The following is a 17,152-nucleotide window of genomic DNA, read 5'->3' as shown; positions in this document are numbered from 1 at the left end:
AATTACGTGACCTCTCTCAGATGTTAAAATTCAAAATGGGTGCACATCTTTCATCATTTATTTCCCTAAAGTAAAAATGGTGATATGCAAATTACAGAAGTGAAGTAGAGGTCCATCCTGGTTCTTCTTTGGTTAGTAAGGGAATTTAATAAACCCTCAGCTAATCTCTTGCTTGGGCTTGCCAGGTAGTGTCAGGAACACTTCAGGCTACAGCAAATACATCTTCGGCAAAAAAAGATTCCAATAACTATGGTAATTTTAAAGAAAACCTTATCTCAAATACAGGGTAGATAAAAGCCATTTATCATTCTGGAGGCAGTTATGTGATATTATAGGAGAAAATGAACRGTGCTTATTTAATGCACTCTCTGTGCCTTTCTACTTCACAACTCCRAGCAGAGTTACAGCCTTCCTTTCTGAGGTCTTGCTTTCATGCCCTTACCCCTTCTCTTTTATTGATCTCTTTTACCTAAAGGACAGACCTTTAAATGAATTCAGTTCCTGTCTCCTAATGACTGAGCTGCCAGCTACGTGCCCAGGGACCCARGGCAGTGCTGGCTGAGTGTGCTGCAGTGGACAGGCTGGTGCTGAGGGATGCTGTGTGGGGTCTGTGTCTACCCACTGCCATACCCATGCACAGCTACCCTTGACCTGCTCACAGGTCATCTCCCTGCATTAACCACAGGCCAGAGGTGCAGTCCACAACTCTTCCCAGATCACATCTGCATGGAAATCACCACAGTTTCCCAATTCTTCAAGGGTTAGGTACAGAGAGCACCATTAAAACCAGTGTGGACAGAGCATTCTGCCACTGTAGCTGCAGCCTGGAGACCGGTACCTGCCTGGCTGTGGAGGAGAGTCAGACTCAGCCCCCGATCTGCTGAGCATCACCACTGTAGGTATTTCCCAACTCTGCTGTCCCCATACTCCTGGCCTGCTGTCCCCAGGTGCATTGGKCATTTCCCCACACTCCCTGCAGGCACATGCATCAGCTCCCCAGAGCACCCAGCCCCTTGCTGCCAGCCCAGAAGATTCCTGCTCTCACCAGGTCATTCCTGGTGGCCACAGTCAGTGCCAACCCCACCTAACAAAGACACACCTAACAGTGACAGGTCTTGCTCCTGATGGTGTGCAGACATTACTCCATCAGTTGGGCAACTCKACCAGGAGATGTTTCAGCTTGGTCTAAAGTGGATCTTGCAGAGATGACCCAGGGGTAGGGGTAATTCTGCTTGCACAAATCCTTTTGTGGCAGTGAGGACATTTCTCTTGCAGATGGGCTCACAGTGATTTACAAATCACACACATTAGTGAATCAGAATTTACAGGTGCTGCCCATGACCTGCTGATGATGAAGAGCACTAACAGATGTGAATCCTCTCAAACTATCACAGCTGATATTGCAACATGGTGAGCTTTCCATGGTGAGCCCACAGCAGCACAGAGAGGAATTTGTTAGAACACTAACACGCTCCTCCAGGAAAACTGGGCCCTTCCTGAATGCCACATTGGCTTCCTTGGAGGCTCCAAAATTTGCCCAAAKAGAGGTCTGACCTCCTGYTGCACTCCAAAACCTGATATTTACTGCATGCACTTCTGGACCCAGGYTTTGATCCCATTGTGACTTGTGAARGATTATTCTTAACTGAGAGAGAACAAAGAAAGCGTAAAGGGAACATATGTCTGGCCTTTCTTGGCAGATGCCAAGAAGACATATCACCCAGCAGCACACCTGAAGAAATGGCACTCATTCTCTCTGGTGAATTATTTAACAGCTGAGACCATCTGGTTCATTACAAAACTTTGATTTCACCAGCTTCATTAGCTGCTCCCTTCCCCTTGAAGGGACACTCAGGGTTATTCAGCAGGAAATCACTCTTGATTTTTTCCTGCTTGTTAACACAATGTGACGTTTAATTGCTGTCAGTGGAGACCTGGTTTAGTAGCACKGAAAGTTCAGAGCTGACCTACATTCAGAGACATATTTATACCTGCCCCCTCCACCGGCTTTCAGGGGCAGCATCTGCAGAGCAAGCTGGGCTCTTGAAGGGAACCACCTGGAGTAATGAACAGATCTTTTCCCTTAAATAAAAATCCCTGTTCAGGGTATAGTTTGACCTGCCTCGTGTAAAGAGTTTCACCTGGTTCCAAAGGAGAGCTTTGCAGAGACAGCTGGTGTTATGGCCCTTATCCCAACAGGCAGCACCTCACACAGGGAAAACAGGAGCCTGCTTTGCACTGCCACAAATGATGACCCAAATGTGAGCACCACTGCCATGTCCCTGCTCTTTTTGGTGCATTACCAACATAGAAGTTCGAGTCTAAGCTGTTTTCTGAAAGAAAGCGCAGTGGTACACACARTACAAAAAACTTCCACAAGCAATGAAAATCCTGCAGTGTCTCAGCTGGCATTTCCTCYCTCTATATTCAAAATTCCATTTCTGAATCAAACACAAACAATGTGAATCCACCCTTGCATCCACCTGCAGGTATCTAGCGTGGAGCCACCACTCAGGATGCCACTGCCCTTGCAGGAAGGCAGGGACAGCTGCCTGACTGCTGTCASACCTTTGAGGCAGCAGCAGCAACCACGCCCTGGGGGGACCCGTGTCACTCCACTGGTGTCACTCCACTGATGCCAGCCAARAGCAGCCAAGACACAGGGACTACGAGTTCACCAGACAACCCCATACTGACCTCTCAAACTGACTTGCCAGGCAGGACAGGCCCTGAAATGACTTCTTTATGAAAGGAAGAAAAATTGCTCCAAGAAACAGGAGAATCCAGGATCTAAATTCTGTGATGTTATTTCACTAGTTTAATATTGGAGAAAAAAATGACAAAAAGCAAACAAAACCCACTTGTCCTGCTGCCCCAAGGTACTCCCAAAGCATCAGCAGCAGGGCAGAGAAAGGAGCTTGCTGCTGGGAAACTCTTCTGACAAAACTCAACAAGGTTTTGGAAACTCTTGGGAATGGGCCTTCCTTCTTTTTTTTTCTGCAGATGTCTGGCCTAATAAATGATTTCAGAGTCTGAGCTCCCTTTTTGTCTCCAAGGAATATTGGAAGGGATTATGTTTTACAGAGTACACGAGGAGGAGCTGAAGGAACAAGACTATAGGGATACCAAAGCAAAATATGAACGACACCCCTGGGCAAAGGCCTGAGTGTGTGGGGAAATCAGCCTGGAGCAAGCAAAGGTGGGAGGCAAAATTGTCACAGCTCTTCTAGGACAAGGCTTAAATTATTTTTTTTAAATATCATTTCACAAGAGTTAAAACTCTGCCAAAAAAAGAAGAACATTACACAATTAAAGAACTTATCTGGGAAATAGAAGCAAGATACCAACAGTGGGGCAATTACTCTGGGAGAATGGGAAARATTTGCAGCTCCCAGAACTATGTCTGGGTAACTGTCAGTGGTCTTGAAGCTCCATAAAGTTCCTATTACTGAAATGACTCCTCTGAGGATTTGTTTTGCTGTCTTTCTTCCCCAAACCAGCAAAGCAGGCTCAGTTAGCCTTGACATCTTCCAAATTAACAACAAAAAACCCCAAGGCCTAATGAGAACCTCTTACTCTATTGACCAATGCAGCAACGTTCCGTTTGAGCAGTCCCCCAGTGGCATGAAGCAAAGCAGGGCTAAAGGAGACTCAGAAAGGCTCAGTGCTTTAGCATTTATCACATTTTAAATATTCTGTCATACAAGATAACAAACAGATYTGAGGACAAGCTTCCAGCGTGCCTGGTGAATTTACAGGTCCATGTCCGCTGAAAGTTATTGCAACTTGTTTCTGGAAGCTTTAAATTCTGCAAGCAGCTCCTGTAAACATAACCCTGCCACAAGAGGTTTTCTCTGAGTGCAGCAAGACAGCCGTGGTGTCTGTTTTACTTACCATCAAGCCTAACAGAAAAGACGTATTTTACTGCAAAATATGAGGCTTAAAGTTTTGAGTGTATGCTAGTGAAGTCAACCTACAGTAACAAGCCCCTTAAGTAGTCTCCAGAGGAACAACCTCCCTGGCAACTGATTTTTTCTGGTGTATAGGTTCAATTGTTTATAAAAGTCTTCCACGCAAAACTCCCCTCCCTCCTCCGCTCTCTGCGTGCTCACCCTCGTGCAGGCTGCTTGTCATATGGAGTCTTCCCAGTGAATGGGAGCAGGATTTTGTAATAACCAGCTGGTAGAAAGAAGGAAAGTACATCGTGTTACTGGGCTGACAGAGCTGCAAGGCTCCCTGTTTAAATCAGCTGTTAAAGACCACAGCGTTAAACGGCATATTGAACATCTGCCTGCTGCTAAAAATCGGCTTTTTACAAGACAATCTTGGACTTTTCTGGATGTACAGTAATTCTGATGTTTGTTCTTCATAATGAGGGCAAAGACTGAGCAGCCCCCATCTTACTGGGGACAATTATAAACTCTGAGCAAGACAGATGCCAAGACCATCTGCTTCAAGACAGCCAGCCTCCTTACCAGCAAGATGCATGAGGATATGTAGGCTACTTCCCCCTCTCACATATGAAAAATGTCAAAGAAAAAGCTGACAAAAGGTCACAGGAACTATCAATTTTCCCAGACAGAACTCCAAGAAGGACGGAGATAGTTCACTGACCCATAAAACTTGTGCTGTAAAAGCAATCGGTATTAATAAAAGCAGCAACATACTGGCATGTCTGAACATCACAGATACAGGATCAAGGGGAACAAATAATGATGCTGTGATGGCACCYCTGCAGTCCAGCTCACCTGTGCTCCTTCCTGGCCTCCAGCCCCCTCGAGATGCTGCWTTCTCCACTGATGGCAGAGGAAAATAAATTGGGGGATCTCAAAATGCACTCTTCCCTTTTCTCCCAATGCTGCTTTTTCCCTGGACCCACCCGCTCACAGGCCAAGTTCAGCCTAGAGGTCTCAGACTAGACCTCTGACCAACATCTGCAACAGACCAGTTCCTGATGAAACACGAAATTGGGAAGAGAAGCTCATGATTTGAGTTGATTGGCCCAGAAAGAAACCTCTTCCCAGGTGGCTGCTGGAAAGGCAAGTCTGGACTTGCACTACACTCACACACACATCTATCTGGGTGCACAATGAACTAGCTGACAAGTGAGCTTTGCAGTTTGCAACAAGAGGGAATTATCCTCCTAAAAATTCCCCCTGCAGGCTTCAATGCAGATGTGAGAAATTCCACAAAAGATTAATGTGGTGACCAACTGTGAGGGACAAAGGATTTTATCTGAAAGTTTCTAGGGCAATTTTGATTCTGTGCTTGCAGCAAACATTTAATCCCAATTCATCAACTCCAGCAGAATTGATTGAAATATTTCTTATTTTTTTCCTCCAAAGATAACACCCAGTGTATACACTTATTTTTATACTTTGCATACACTATTTTACAAGTTTTTACAAGAATGTATTTACAAGTATATATCTAAAGTTCAGCCTGGGAGGTGACACATGGAAAAACACAGAGCCAAGCATTTTGTGTATTGATTTAAATGTTTTTATGCATTTGGGAAAGGTGTTTCTGATGCGTTTCTGTGGGAGATTTTCTATCTGCTGTATTCCTCCTCTCCTCCCTATTTCCCTGCACATATAAACTGTTAACAGTCAGGGCACACTGGCACATATCCATTTGTGGATGTGGATTTGTGGAAATGTACTTGAAGGAAAAAATCCATTCCAAATTACTCCAACCCCTTTCCCTTGAAGCAGCACACAGCAGAGCTCAACTCCCAGCTCAGGAATCAAACCTTCCCTGTGCAAAGCACATCAGAAATTCATCCTCTGCAAGACAGCAGCAGCTCTTTCCCACCCACATGCTGAAGAGCAGAGAAACAGGATCAGCCTCTTCTCTCCCTCAGGCAATCAGTCCTTAGGACATGCTGGACCAGCTCCTTCCTCTCTCTGGGCTCTACCATTCCCTGTCTCAGTACTTGCATGGGAACAAGGCTGGGCCAGTTACCACCAGGATGGTGCTTGTGAAAATAGAGTGTGGAGTGCTCCTGGCACACAARGCTACTGGGATGGGAAAGTAACCAGGAGCATGTAAACTCAGAGCAGTTACACAACAGCATGGACTGACACTGGAATGACTCTCAAGCTCAGCATTAGAGTTGGTCTAAAAATGCCTACACTTCCTGTCCATTCACAAGGGCCTAACTTCTGTAAGTAACTCCTTGAAAGACCAGAATTGTCTTACAACCAGTCAAACAACCCAAAGCCCACAAAACAAACAACCCATTTCCCTCCATCTCTACCATTTGGGATTCTTTGTCTCAGCTTCTATCCTGCTGTCAATTAAAGCAAATACTTCTTCACTATCCTTTATAATGGATGAGCAGTGATTGGATTTACAGTAAACAATATGGTATAATTCAAAACTGTTATTACAGACTGATCAATGGCATAAAAATTTCTACATGTGTTTATTTTTATGTGCCCATAAAAGAGAGCAGACAGGGAGCCAAAAGAATGTTTTTTTTTCTCCTGTTCCCAACTTGCTTAGTTTTAAATGAACACTGCAAGAAAGTGAGTTTATCTGAACACTGGTACAACTGCACATGAACAYACTATAAGGTAGGAAATATTTTATATGGACACTGCAAGACAGAAAAATTGAATAAAAATAAGCAGACTTTTTATAAAAAGATTTATTAAAAATAAGTTCTTTGAAGAGAAAAAGAGTGACATGTATATACATTAAATTGCCAAAACCTTCATGGGGCTTATAATACAAACTATTCCCAACAGAACAAGAGACAATCACTTTTTAATATGTCATGCTTATTGGAACAGAATTGCATATGGGAAGACAAAAAAACAACACACATCACACAACCATTACAAGGAAAACCTTGAAAATGAAGACTACTTGCAAAGGTGAAAGTGAGTGATCCTCGTGGTTCTACAGACAGAAACTAAGACTATGAATGGCATCTTCAGTTTACCTGATAACTGCTAGCTTCCAGTTAATTCTTCAATTCTCTTGTGAAATAACAAATCTCAGCAAGTGGATTTGTGCTTATCTTTTCCAGCTCTCTTGCAGCAAGGTACCAAAGGTTTCTTTCTTAGGAAGAAAGTTACACAATTGCTGGTTTTCTCCTTTAACTCCCCATATCTCTGACAGTCAGAATCACAAAAATAGTTTTTCTTAAAATTATTTTATTTTACAAGAGTGTTTTGCACAAGCAGTGGCAAGACAAACTGGCACATGATTCTGCATGCTTCAGATGACCTCGATTTAGCTTCTCAGACCCAGACGCCATATTTAGAACTATATCCTTTCAGCTCTTCTCAATTTCCTGGTGTTCAGTGCATATATGCATATATACAGTGAACTGAGAACTGCAGTGTGATGAATGTCTACCCATCCTTACAGCAGAACACACTCTAATCTCAGATGCATGCAGGAYTTGCATCTTCAGGTCTTCGTAGCATCCTCTTTAGTCCCACAGTTTAATCAGACCATCCCAGCCGCATGTAATGACTTTGGATGTTTCGTGTGGATGCCACACKGCACCGATACAGACTTTATCATGTGCTTTTAACCTGCTGTAGAGTTTTGTTGTCTTCCAGTCCCAGATGTTTAGTTTTCCATCTGCATCTCCAGATATCACATAGCTACATTAAAGGAATAAAACGAAAGTTTTATCATGTGTGCAGTCTGCTTGTATACTGTTACAAGTAGCAACTGAGCAACAGAAAAGAGCTTCCCGCAGGAGCTTCCCATCTGACACAGCCTGCAAACCTACCTACCAAGGAATYAGCATTCATGCTGTGCTCTAAGAGCACACGAGTCCTGCAGAAAGTGATTCATCAGCTGCGAGGTAAATGTGCCAAGCAGTGTGATTATACCCTGCACTGTGTTACTGGGACCAAAGAGAAAGCACCACAAGTTTCCCTAAGATTATAGATGCTTTTTCCTCTGGGTTTGCTGAGGTTACTCCCCAGTTTTTACAGTAATTGGTATCTTACGTATACACAGTAGTAAATGTTAAGGYAACAGGAAGAAAGAGATAATTGTCTGAACAGTGAATGAGTATACCCACACCAGACCTACAAACTGAGGGAACTGGGCGAGTTCAAATCCCAGATCTCTAGACAAGTGCATGCTGTGGGAACAGACCCCTGCAGAGACAGACATGGAAGCCTCACTTAGTCCTATTAGATGCTGTAAGTAAACGTTCTGTTCTGCTGCTTGGCAAGGGAGCTCTGCCTGATGCTGAACTCATAGGATGGCTGTAAATTCATGAATGTTGCAGAGGTTTCAAAAGGAAATTTAGTGTCTGTTCCTGCAGGTTTTAAAATAAAGTTCGTTCCCACAAAAACTTACCTCATATCAGGTGAAAAATCCACTTGACAAGCATAGCCAGCTACCATGTGACCTTTGAAAATTTTCTTTTTGTTTAATCTGAATCTGTTCTGAGCTCCAAAAATCAGGATTTGGTTATCCATTGACTGGCAAGCCAACCATTTCCCTACAAATGCAATAAACAAAGGTATCAGGGTGCTGCATCTGAAGAAACACASCGAACTAGGAAGTTTTTAAAGATTTTAAAAATTTTTCTTGCACTACCTTAATCCATATTTGCACTATGTAGCAGTGTTCTAKGTGACAGTTGTTACTGCTTCTGCCTTGTACAACTGCCAAGAGTTGAAACCTTATGTTTAACAGGATTTGGGATGCCTATTCCTACAAAATGCACTCAGGATTCTACTTATGCTCTGGCTATTCCAGCTATGTGCTGCATCAAGCCCACGGAGGTATTCTTAAGTTTTTAAGATACTGTATAATCTTATTGGTGCACATAATCGAGTAACTCAGTGAGGAGCCATCTAGCTGCAATCTACTCTTTTCTTTGTGGGAAAAATAGGTCTAAGGTAGACTAAGGAGTTTGAAAATACATTTGTGCAACTATTTCGTATTCTCTGCCTTAATGGAATGCAATTAATAAAGATACTTCAATGAAAGAAAAATCGAGGCATTTCTAATATTAACTTTATCTCATTTTGCACCTTGGCAGTGCATTAATCCCTGCCTGAGAATCCAAGGAAGATGATGTGCAACRGAACACCCAGAACAGACTTCTGTCCTGAACTCTGCATATTGTCACTGCCTTTCAAGTGTTTCATGCAGTGACAACATAACATTAGCTGTGCAACAAGTTGATGAGCCTCTACTCAGCATAATGGGACTGCTAACAGCAAATCTGGCAATGCCGTAATAATGCTGACACTAAAGCTATTTAAATTTGGCCAAAACAGATAACAGGAATTTCGTCCTGTTAAAAGCATTTTCGCTGATTACTTGAGGCACTAACCAATTACCCTCCTTCAGCATGATYCTAAYTGAAGAACACAAACATCAGTGAAAYATTAACATAAAGAAACACTGAGACAATTTGGGATTTCTCTTATGYAAGAACTATTTRGACTAMATTCAGAACAGAAGGGAACAGGATSATGTACAACATCAGTTTCTGCTTTAACAGTGGCACTACAAGGACTGCTGAACTGCTTAGCACTTTGCTGCCACTGTCAGTTCCCACTATTGTTTCTCTTATCTTAAATACAGCAAAGAACACATGGTAGCTCTAGGAAGAGCCCTTTTGCTTTGTCTGGATGAAGGCCTAATTTTAAACTGATAAAGTTACCCTGATATAAACTCTTATTTTGACATAGTTGTTCTTTAGAATTTTAAATCAAAACAAGATCCAGTTAAATCTGAGAATAAGGGCACAGAGTGACTGGGAAGAGGGGTTAATCTGGGGTGAAAGGGAGATGCAACACAGCAACAACACAGAGATATAATCAGCAAGACATGCCTATGTAAATTAGGTCTAAGAAGGCAGTAAAGTGTTAACCTACCATTTGGAGACAAAGTCACGGCTGGCATGGAATGCATACTTGGCTCAGCTATGTACTTGAAGTCTACAGGAATGTCCCTGCAAAAGGAAGAAGCATGTGTTTTATGAAGACATGGAGACATTCCAAAGAGCTGCCTCAAGTCGGCTGATTTACATGGTGACTGAACCATGGAGAATGTATGGTGACATCCAAAGGAAGAATATGCAAAAATAATAAAATGTCCACTCAAAAAAAATATGAATGTCCACCAAGAGCTCCAGATGTGGAGCCATCTACAGCATAACCTCTGAGAGTGTGAATTTACCCCAATCAAATCATTCAGAGTCTAAAACAGAATCATAATTCTAATTGTTAAGAGCAAAACTAACACAAGGTTCCTTTATTACCTCCAGTGTAACTGCAGCTCTCACAAAGTTCCTATTTAGATAGCAAGGCCATACTGACATATGCATGTATCTTACTGGAATATCTTACTGACTTGAGTTGTAACTCAAGTATTTCTGCCCTTTAAATTTTTTTCCACTTTTTTTAAAGGAAAAGTATAAAGGATTCTCTCTCTCTCTCTCTCTCTCTCTCTCTGACAAGGCCCTTTTCCTCCTGATCTCCCCAAATGGGATGCCAACCAATTCCAAATATTCCCAGCTGAACTGAAGACTGAACTCCCCTGATGCTCAGTTGCATCCAAGACTGTGACGGTGCATGTCCTTAATACACACTGACCTATACAAAGGCCTAGGGGAARATCAAGGACAGTCTAATCCTTACTCTGCAGAACTGCCWTTTGGTTTTGACTATATAAATTGAATTACTAACGGTTTGTGCATATTCACAGTATTCCTCATACCGTGCAGTGGAAGACTGGCAAAAAGGGAAGGGCTGCACATGGCTTTCTCATTAAGAGAAAGAAACCTCCAGCAGAAAATAGATTTGATTAATGTATTCTGCAGAAAACACATGCAAAATGTTCTGTAACAACATTAATTAAGACAAAGGGGATGTTTATGACTTCATTGTCTAATTCACAGAGCAGAAGGGCTGCTGGGACAATCTCAGAGCAGAGAGCGTGGGTGGCTGCTGCATCCCAGCTGCCCAAGCCTTGTTGGATGGCAATGCGGTCAGCATTAGCAAGGCAATTACAATCCTGCTTTATTGTGGAGTAAGTTATTTCCCATCATCTTGAGTTAAGCAACATACACAGGGGCAGCAGGGTGAGAAGCTGCTCTGCTGTCAGGAAGTGACACAAATGCTCCTGTGAGTTAAAATAATTTATTCTTCAAAATAAGAAGGGCAAACCACTTAATACACTCCATGGATAAAAGCATGCACTTTAGGCCAGGGATAACCAGCTTCCAAACAGGCAGCCCTAAGACTGCTGCTGGGCARCAAATCTGGCAACAAAAAAACCACATCTCTGAGGCCAACCAGCCTGGGAAGTGCAGTCCTTGTGTCACATCCTATGCAACAGGACACAAAGTTATTGATGCAGCAAGGCCAGGCTCTGATCAGCTCCCACTGTCCAACACTCCCGCAGACCAACATACTTCTGGAGTCCTCAATGCCAGGTATAACCAATCCCACTGGAAGCCCCATTWAAGTCTCATCGGAGAAAATGTATCTCCAATATTGAATTGTACTGCTGTCAGAAATTTAAATGCCGCACACATTGTTCTGCCTTCTTCTCCTATTACAGATGAAGGCAGCCTCATCTACTAGAATTTCTTCACAACAGCTCTGCTTTATGTTGATACCTACCAGGCATACTTAGGACAGCAGCAGGATATGCTGCATTAAACTATTAGGCAGACTAAAGAGATGCATTTGTGTTTCACATTTGCTTCCAGTCAAATTGCTAAATAAGTAATGTCAGTCTGCTCCCTTAAAAAAATTACCATCGCAGATGCTATCATAGTTGCCCAAGCTCAAAACTCACATAATACATATTTTTTTATGATAAATTTAAAAAGAATAAATATTTTCAAGTTCTTTTCCCCATTTCATAACATTTCAAAAGATGAAAAGTTTTAAATACCAGACGCAATATCTACTAGYCAAGATTTAGAAGTGTTATGCTCTGGGGTTCTGATACAATTTCGTCCCCAGGCAAGAGAATGAAAACAACAAAAGAAGGAAAGAACACAAGCCATCTCAAACCCCTGGTCCAATCCAATCCAATTTTGGGACTTGCACATCATGGAGAGCTCTCTCAGGAGACTGTAGTATCCTTATCAAAAACAATGGAGCGAGGAAGTTTGGTGAGGGGCATAGCTTTACAGAGATGACAAGCCTCTCAAGCCTGTCAGCTAAGTTATCACTGGGTAATTCTTGCTTTGCTGGCTGACTTGAAGGTAAAAGGAAATAAAAGCTCCAAAGTTAAGGGCCCAAATAATTTCACTGTTTACCCATGCAGGATCAGATGCATATAAAGCAGATAATAAACAAAATAACATTTTGCATTTCTAGAAGAGAGGACACAGAATATGATACCCATGCCAACTTTAATATCCCAACCATATGAAATGCAAAAGCAGACAAATTTTCATGTACTCCATTAATATTCCTAAATAAACAATTTAATCTGCAAGAGTCTGTGCTATACTTGAAGCCTGACCTTTCAGCAATCAACCAACTACAATTCTATGTACAGCCCAGTGAAAACTGTGCCTGGGATGAACTCTTGGGGAAAGGAGATGAAAGTTCTCAGAAGTTCCTCACTGTGATGAAGACAGACATGCCATCCCATTACCAGCTCAAGCCAAGTCAAAGTGTTTACAAAACACATGATAAAGTTCCTCTAGACAATAGAAACTAAGCAATTAGACCAACTTTTAATTACTGGCTTTTAAGACCATACTCAGGTCATAATTACTTCCACTTTATTTCTGCAGGATACTGAAGAAACATTGTGCTGAAGAAAATAGGAAGAAAAGTGCCAAAAGATACAGTAACCAAATCACTGCTAAGCAGCAAATAATTTTTCTTAACAACTTAGGAAAAAAAGGATTTGAGAAATAATTTGCCATGGAAGCTTCTGAGCTCCAAAATCTTCCATAACAAATGTACTAACTTAGTTTTAAGGCATTTTAAAAATCTGGATCTTGAAATTATAGATATATGCTTACAAACCAATTAACACGTATCATGACAGGTTATAGAGAAAGGTTTTCAAGTCATGCCCAGGAAGATGACATTACATTTGCTCTTTATAAAACCAAAGAATTTCCCAACAACTGCACTACAGAATATTGCCTAGAGTCGAGTTCCCTATCATTTCAACAAGGGAGCTCTTTCTTCAGTGTACAACAAGCTATTACATTTTTTTTCTTCACAAGGAAAAAAACTTCTGCTACTGGAACAATCAGGTTGCGATGTTCCCATGCCAGAACCTTTTTGCCTTTCCTGCTGTTCCCTGCAGACTGACTAAATCCACCCACTTCACTATTTATTTCAGCCATCACACAAAGCTCATAAAACAAGGGCAATCCAATCTCAAGGAAAGAACAGATTTGTGCAAGCGAGATCATCCTCCCACTCACCAGCAAGGAGACATTCTTTAGCAGACATGGTATTGTAAAGATTTTTCTTTAAGGAGCCCAGTAAATGCATGGGTCTACTTATGAAGTACTGAACAGAGGCTTTCTTGGGAGTGGCATATGGCAGAGCATTTTATGTCTAGCCTAAACCTGGGTTCCCAGACTTTGGTCATTCCCACTGCTACTGGCAATGATAGCAGCCGCTCACAGACAAGCTGAGGATTTAGCTGGCTGCTTGGRTAACATTCCAATACCACAGATTGGAGTCTCTTGTCTAGGCTACCAAAGGGAAAAAAAAAAAGCATAAAAGCCGCTAGGAAGGAACTGATTACTCACAGAGCTGTCGAGCTAGTGTCTGTATTATGCAACAGCTTTGCATGTGTGAACAGCAAAAGGAAATGAATACCTCAAGATATGGGACTGATTATTTCAAAAAGAAAAAGAAATCTTAGAAGTCTTAAGTTCAAGAYCTTAGTACGTAGAACCTTGCGAAAAACATTTCAGATAGGAGTGATCTGTTTTCACCACAGGTCAAATGTTAAAAATTGGAAGCCATTTCAAATAGTTTGTATTATTTTTTCTCGGACAGAGTCTCCCTTTCCTGTCATCTATTGTGTTCACACTGTGCATATCAATGAATGCCAAACAAACCAGACKAACAGAAAACCAGAAACGAAGCTACCCCAAACTAGTTATTTCAAACATGGGCCAAGGATTATATAATACTATGGACATCCAAGTTCAAAGCATTCAAAACCAACATACACCAAGTGCAATAGAGCAGACGTTTCTGCAAGAGGTTAATTTAAGGACTCATATACCCTTGGGGGAAGGGGAGAGAGCAGACACCACTAATAGAATGCAGTGTGCTTCAGGCTGATAGGGCTGTCTTATGTTGTCTTTGGGGAAGAGGAAATCTATGAAGTGTCTCAAGCATTAAGTCAGAACAGGATTTTAAAGCTTTTCCTGAGATAGCACACTCCAGTGGCCTATGTGCTATGTATTTTTTTAAAAASAAACTCTCTTCTTAGTTTGCTCACAATATACTTTGAGGTAAAATTCAAAATTTTAAACTTACCATTCCCAGACTCTTAAACTCTTGTCATCAGATGTACTCACAAACCTTCTATTTTCATCCACAAACACAATGGTGTTGACAGCTCCCAAATGCCTATCGTATTCCTGCACAATCTCACCACTTCGAATATCCCACTACAATTAAAAGAGTCAGAATAAGAACCTGCTTTTTACTAAATACAAATTAGAGAAATGAATATTGAGTAGACTTACCTGCACAATTTTYTTATCTGACATTCCTGCAACAAAAAGGTTTTGTTTATCTTCATCAGGATTGAATTTGACACAATAAGGAACCTTCCTGTTGGTGAATCTTGAAATACACTGCCCTGCAAGAGAAAACCCATTCATAGTGTATCAGGCTGGAAGTGCTGTGGGCTGATTGGTTGTTTGCAGATATTGATAAAAAACACTTTACTAAGAGCAGACAATACTTGTTTTAAAGTCATTGACTAAATTAGAGGGTCTCCTCTTTGAATAGACCTTTTTCCAAATTTGTGTGCATGCACCTGCATAAACATGCACGTACAGAAACTATTCTGTAAGTTTGCCTCAGCTTTCCAAACAATACAAGTGCTCAGCACCCTGGTATGCCATMCTGGTATGCCACAGGACATATCAAAAACATAAGGACTGGTTCAGGGTATTACAAACTGATCATTGTCTTTGCAAAACACCAYCTTCTTAGGATGAGAGGTCTTCTCAACTAGAGATACAAACCTAGGCAAGAACTCCTCAAGGCTAAGCTTGGAAAAGGATAACAATAATCCAACTCCAAAATAAAGCCCTGACCTCCCCTCTTAGCTTCAGCCACAAATACCCTGATTACATGTTATCCGTAGCTTACTGAAGCCACATTAATCCGAAAGCTCTGTCTAAATAACTGAGTTCAGACTCAAGTTCAGACTCAAGGATGGAGAATTTGATTTGCACCTTTCTGGCTATCACCTGTATAAGACTAGTGGCACTACTAACTCAGAAAGCTAATACCTTTTTCAAACATGGGAACTTCCTGTTTTAGGAAGAGATAGGGAAGAATACTGACAAAATCTATCCTGCATTTTTTTTAACAAACTTCATAGCAAAATGTTAAAGAGCATCTCCCAGGCACGAGAGCATGAGACCTACTCTTCAACTYGATATCAGAAGCTCAGTTATCACCACCTTTTCTTATTTGGAGTGCTCTTCAATTTCAAATTAAGCAAAACACCAAGTCAGATAATTTTGCTAAACTGAGAATATTTAGGTCTAACAAGTAATTTTATGCCTGTAAATGTAAACATGCAATTGAATGATTTGGCAAGATGTCTTTTTGCTGAAAATTGTTCAAGCATTGCAAATACATACTAAACTTCTCAAATAAGAAGTCTTATGAAATACAGGTAGTGTCAATTGCACCCTTACAGATAACAACAAAAGATATAAGGGAAAAAATATTAATTTTCCTCTAATGAAAGCCTAGACTTTATTGTTACAAGACAATATGAATGACAACTGGAAACAATCTAAATGATAAGGTATCTTTATATTCACTAATAATTAAAAATAGTGCMAAATAACAGCACCTACAAACACAAGCCTACCTGTTTCAGTGTCCCAGAGTTTTAGATAGCGGTCATATGCAGCACTAAGGAACTGAGTGCCTGCATTGTTAAAACAGATGTCTCGAACAGCTTTACTGTGTCCTACAAAATAGAAAAAATGCAATGGTAAACTTTCATCCATTCATACTTGGAACTAATGTGCTGAGTTCTTAAAAAAACACCCAACCCATATTACTCAAGTTAAATGYTCTCACAATGCAAAGAGAGCAAGAAAATCACTTATTGAAATTCTTCWTGAGAACTAGTAAAGAATGATTCATGAGAGAAAGAAAAAGTAACTCCTAAAGAATGATGAGAATAAAATCCCAAAATACATTCACACCTCTGAGACACTGGAGAGAGAAACAAAAGCATTGTATGGAATCAACCATCATAAATTGATACACAAGCAGWACTTCAGAAGAAATTTAAAGCACTTTAATAAACAGCAACATCTAATGAAAAGAGAAGAGACACACACTACATGAGACACATTTAATGAAGAAATACTTATAATTGGGAAATATGGGAAGTATTAGATCAGAAAACTAAGAATGCTTTCATCCTGTGTTAAACTTGTTACCCCTCAGGATCAATACTTTCACCTGACWGCCACATCAGACTTACAGTTCTTTTTAGTTAAAATATTGACACAGTAACTGAAATATAGCAAAATAGCAGGCAAATCTTGTTGATAATAAGAACCCTTTGAGAAAAACAGTCACACTGTTCAGAAAGAGCAGGCTATTGAGAGAAAATCTTTTTTGAACCATCATCTTTGCCACACTGCTGTCATCAGAAATAACAGGTGAAAAAAGGCTTCTTTATTGTTACTCAACGTATATTCACTCAGTGTTCTAGAAATGTTCCTATTTCAATAGGAGAATCAGCTACTTTTGTTCTGTATTCAAGGCTSCTAAAAAGTTTGTATTTCTCTCTCAGCTATCTGCTTTAAAAAGCACCTGTTACATGAACAAAGACTGCACCTGAACATAAAAAAGATTTCCCATGCTTTTGCACTAGAAACTCAGCACAGATGGAATGACCTATTTAAGGTGGGATCATCAGACCATTTAACCCTCACTGGTTAAAT

General features: G+C 40.9%; 1 protein-coding gene across 1 annotated transcript in view; it reads right to left on the bottom strand.

Annotated features, from left to right (window-relative positions):
* Window positions 1-6,616: 6,616 nt before the first annotated feature.
* The window catches only part of CDC40 (cell division cycle 40), a 37,012-nt gene continuing 26,476 nt past the window's right edge, over window positions 6,617-17,152 (bottom strand). The window contains exons 10-15 of the mRNA XM_057390170.1: window positions 16,060-16,161; window positions 14,690-14,805; window positions 14,478-14,611; window positions 9,870-9,946; window positions 8,335-8,479; window positions 6,617-7,622 (exon numbers count right to left, since the gene is read on the bottom strand). Coding sequence (XP_057246153.1) covers window positions 7,445-7,622; window positions 8,335-8,479; window positions 9,870-9,946; window positions 14,478-14,611; window positions 14,690-14,805; window positions 16,060-16,161 — 752 coding nt within the window. The 3' untranslated portion in view covers window positions 6,617-7,444. The remainder of the gene's footprint in view (window positions 7,623-8,334; window positions 8,480-9,869; window positions 9,947-14,477; window positions 14,612-14,689; window positions 14,806-16,059; window positions 16,162-17,152) is intronic.

Source organism: Malurus melanocephalus, unplaced genomic scaffold, assembly GCF_030028575.1.
Source record: "Malurus melanocephalus ecotype Western Australia unplaced genomic scaffold, MMel_1.1 scaffold_23, whole genome shotgun sequence".
Taxonomy (NCBI): domain Eukaryota; kingdom Metazoa; phylum Chordata; class Aves; order Passeriformes; family Maluridae; genus Malurus; species Malurus melanocephalus.
Note: the sequence above shows the minus strand (reverse complement) of the source record. Positions and strands in the feature narration are given on the sequence as shown.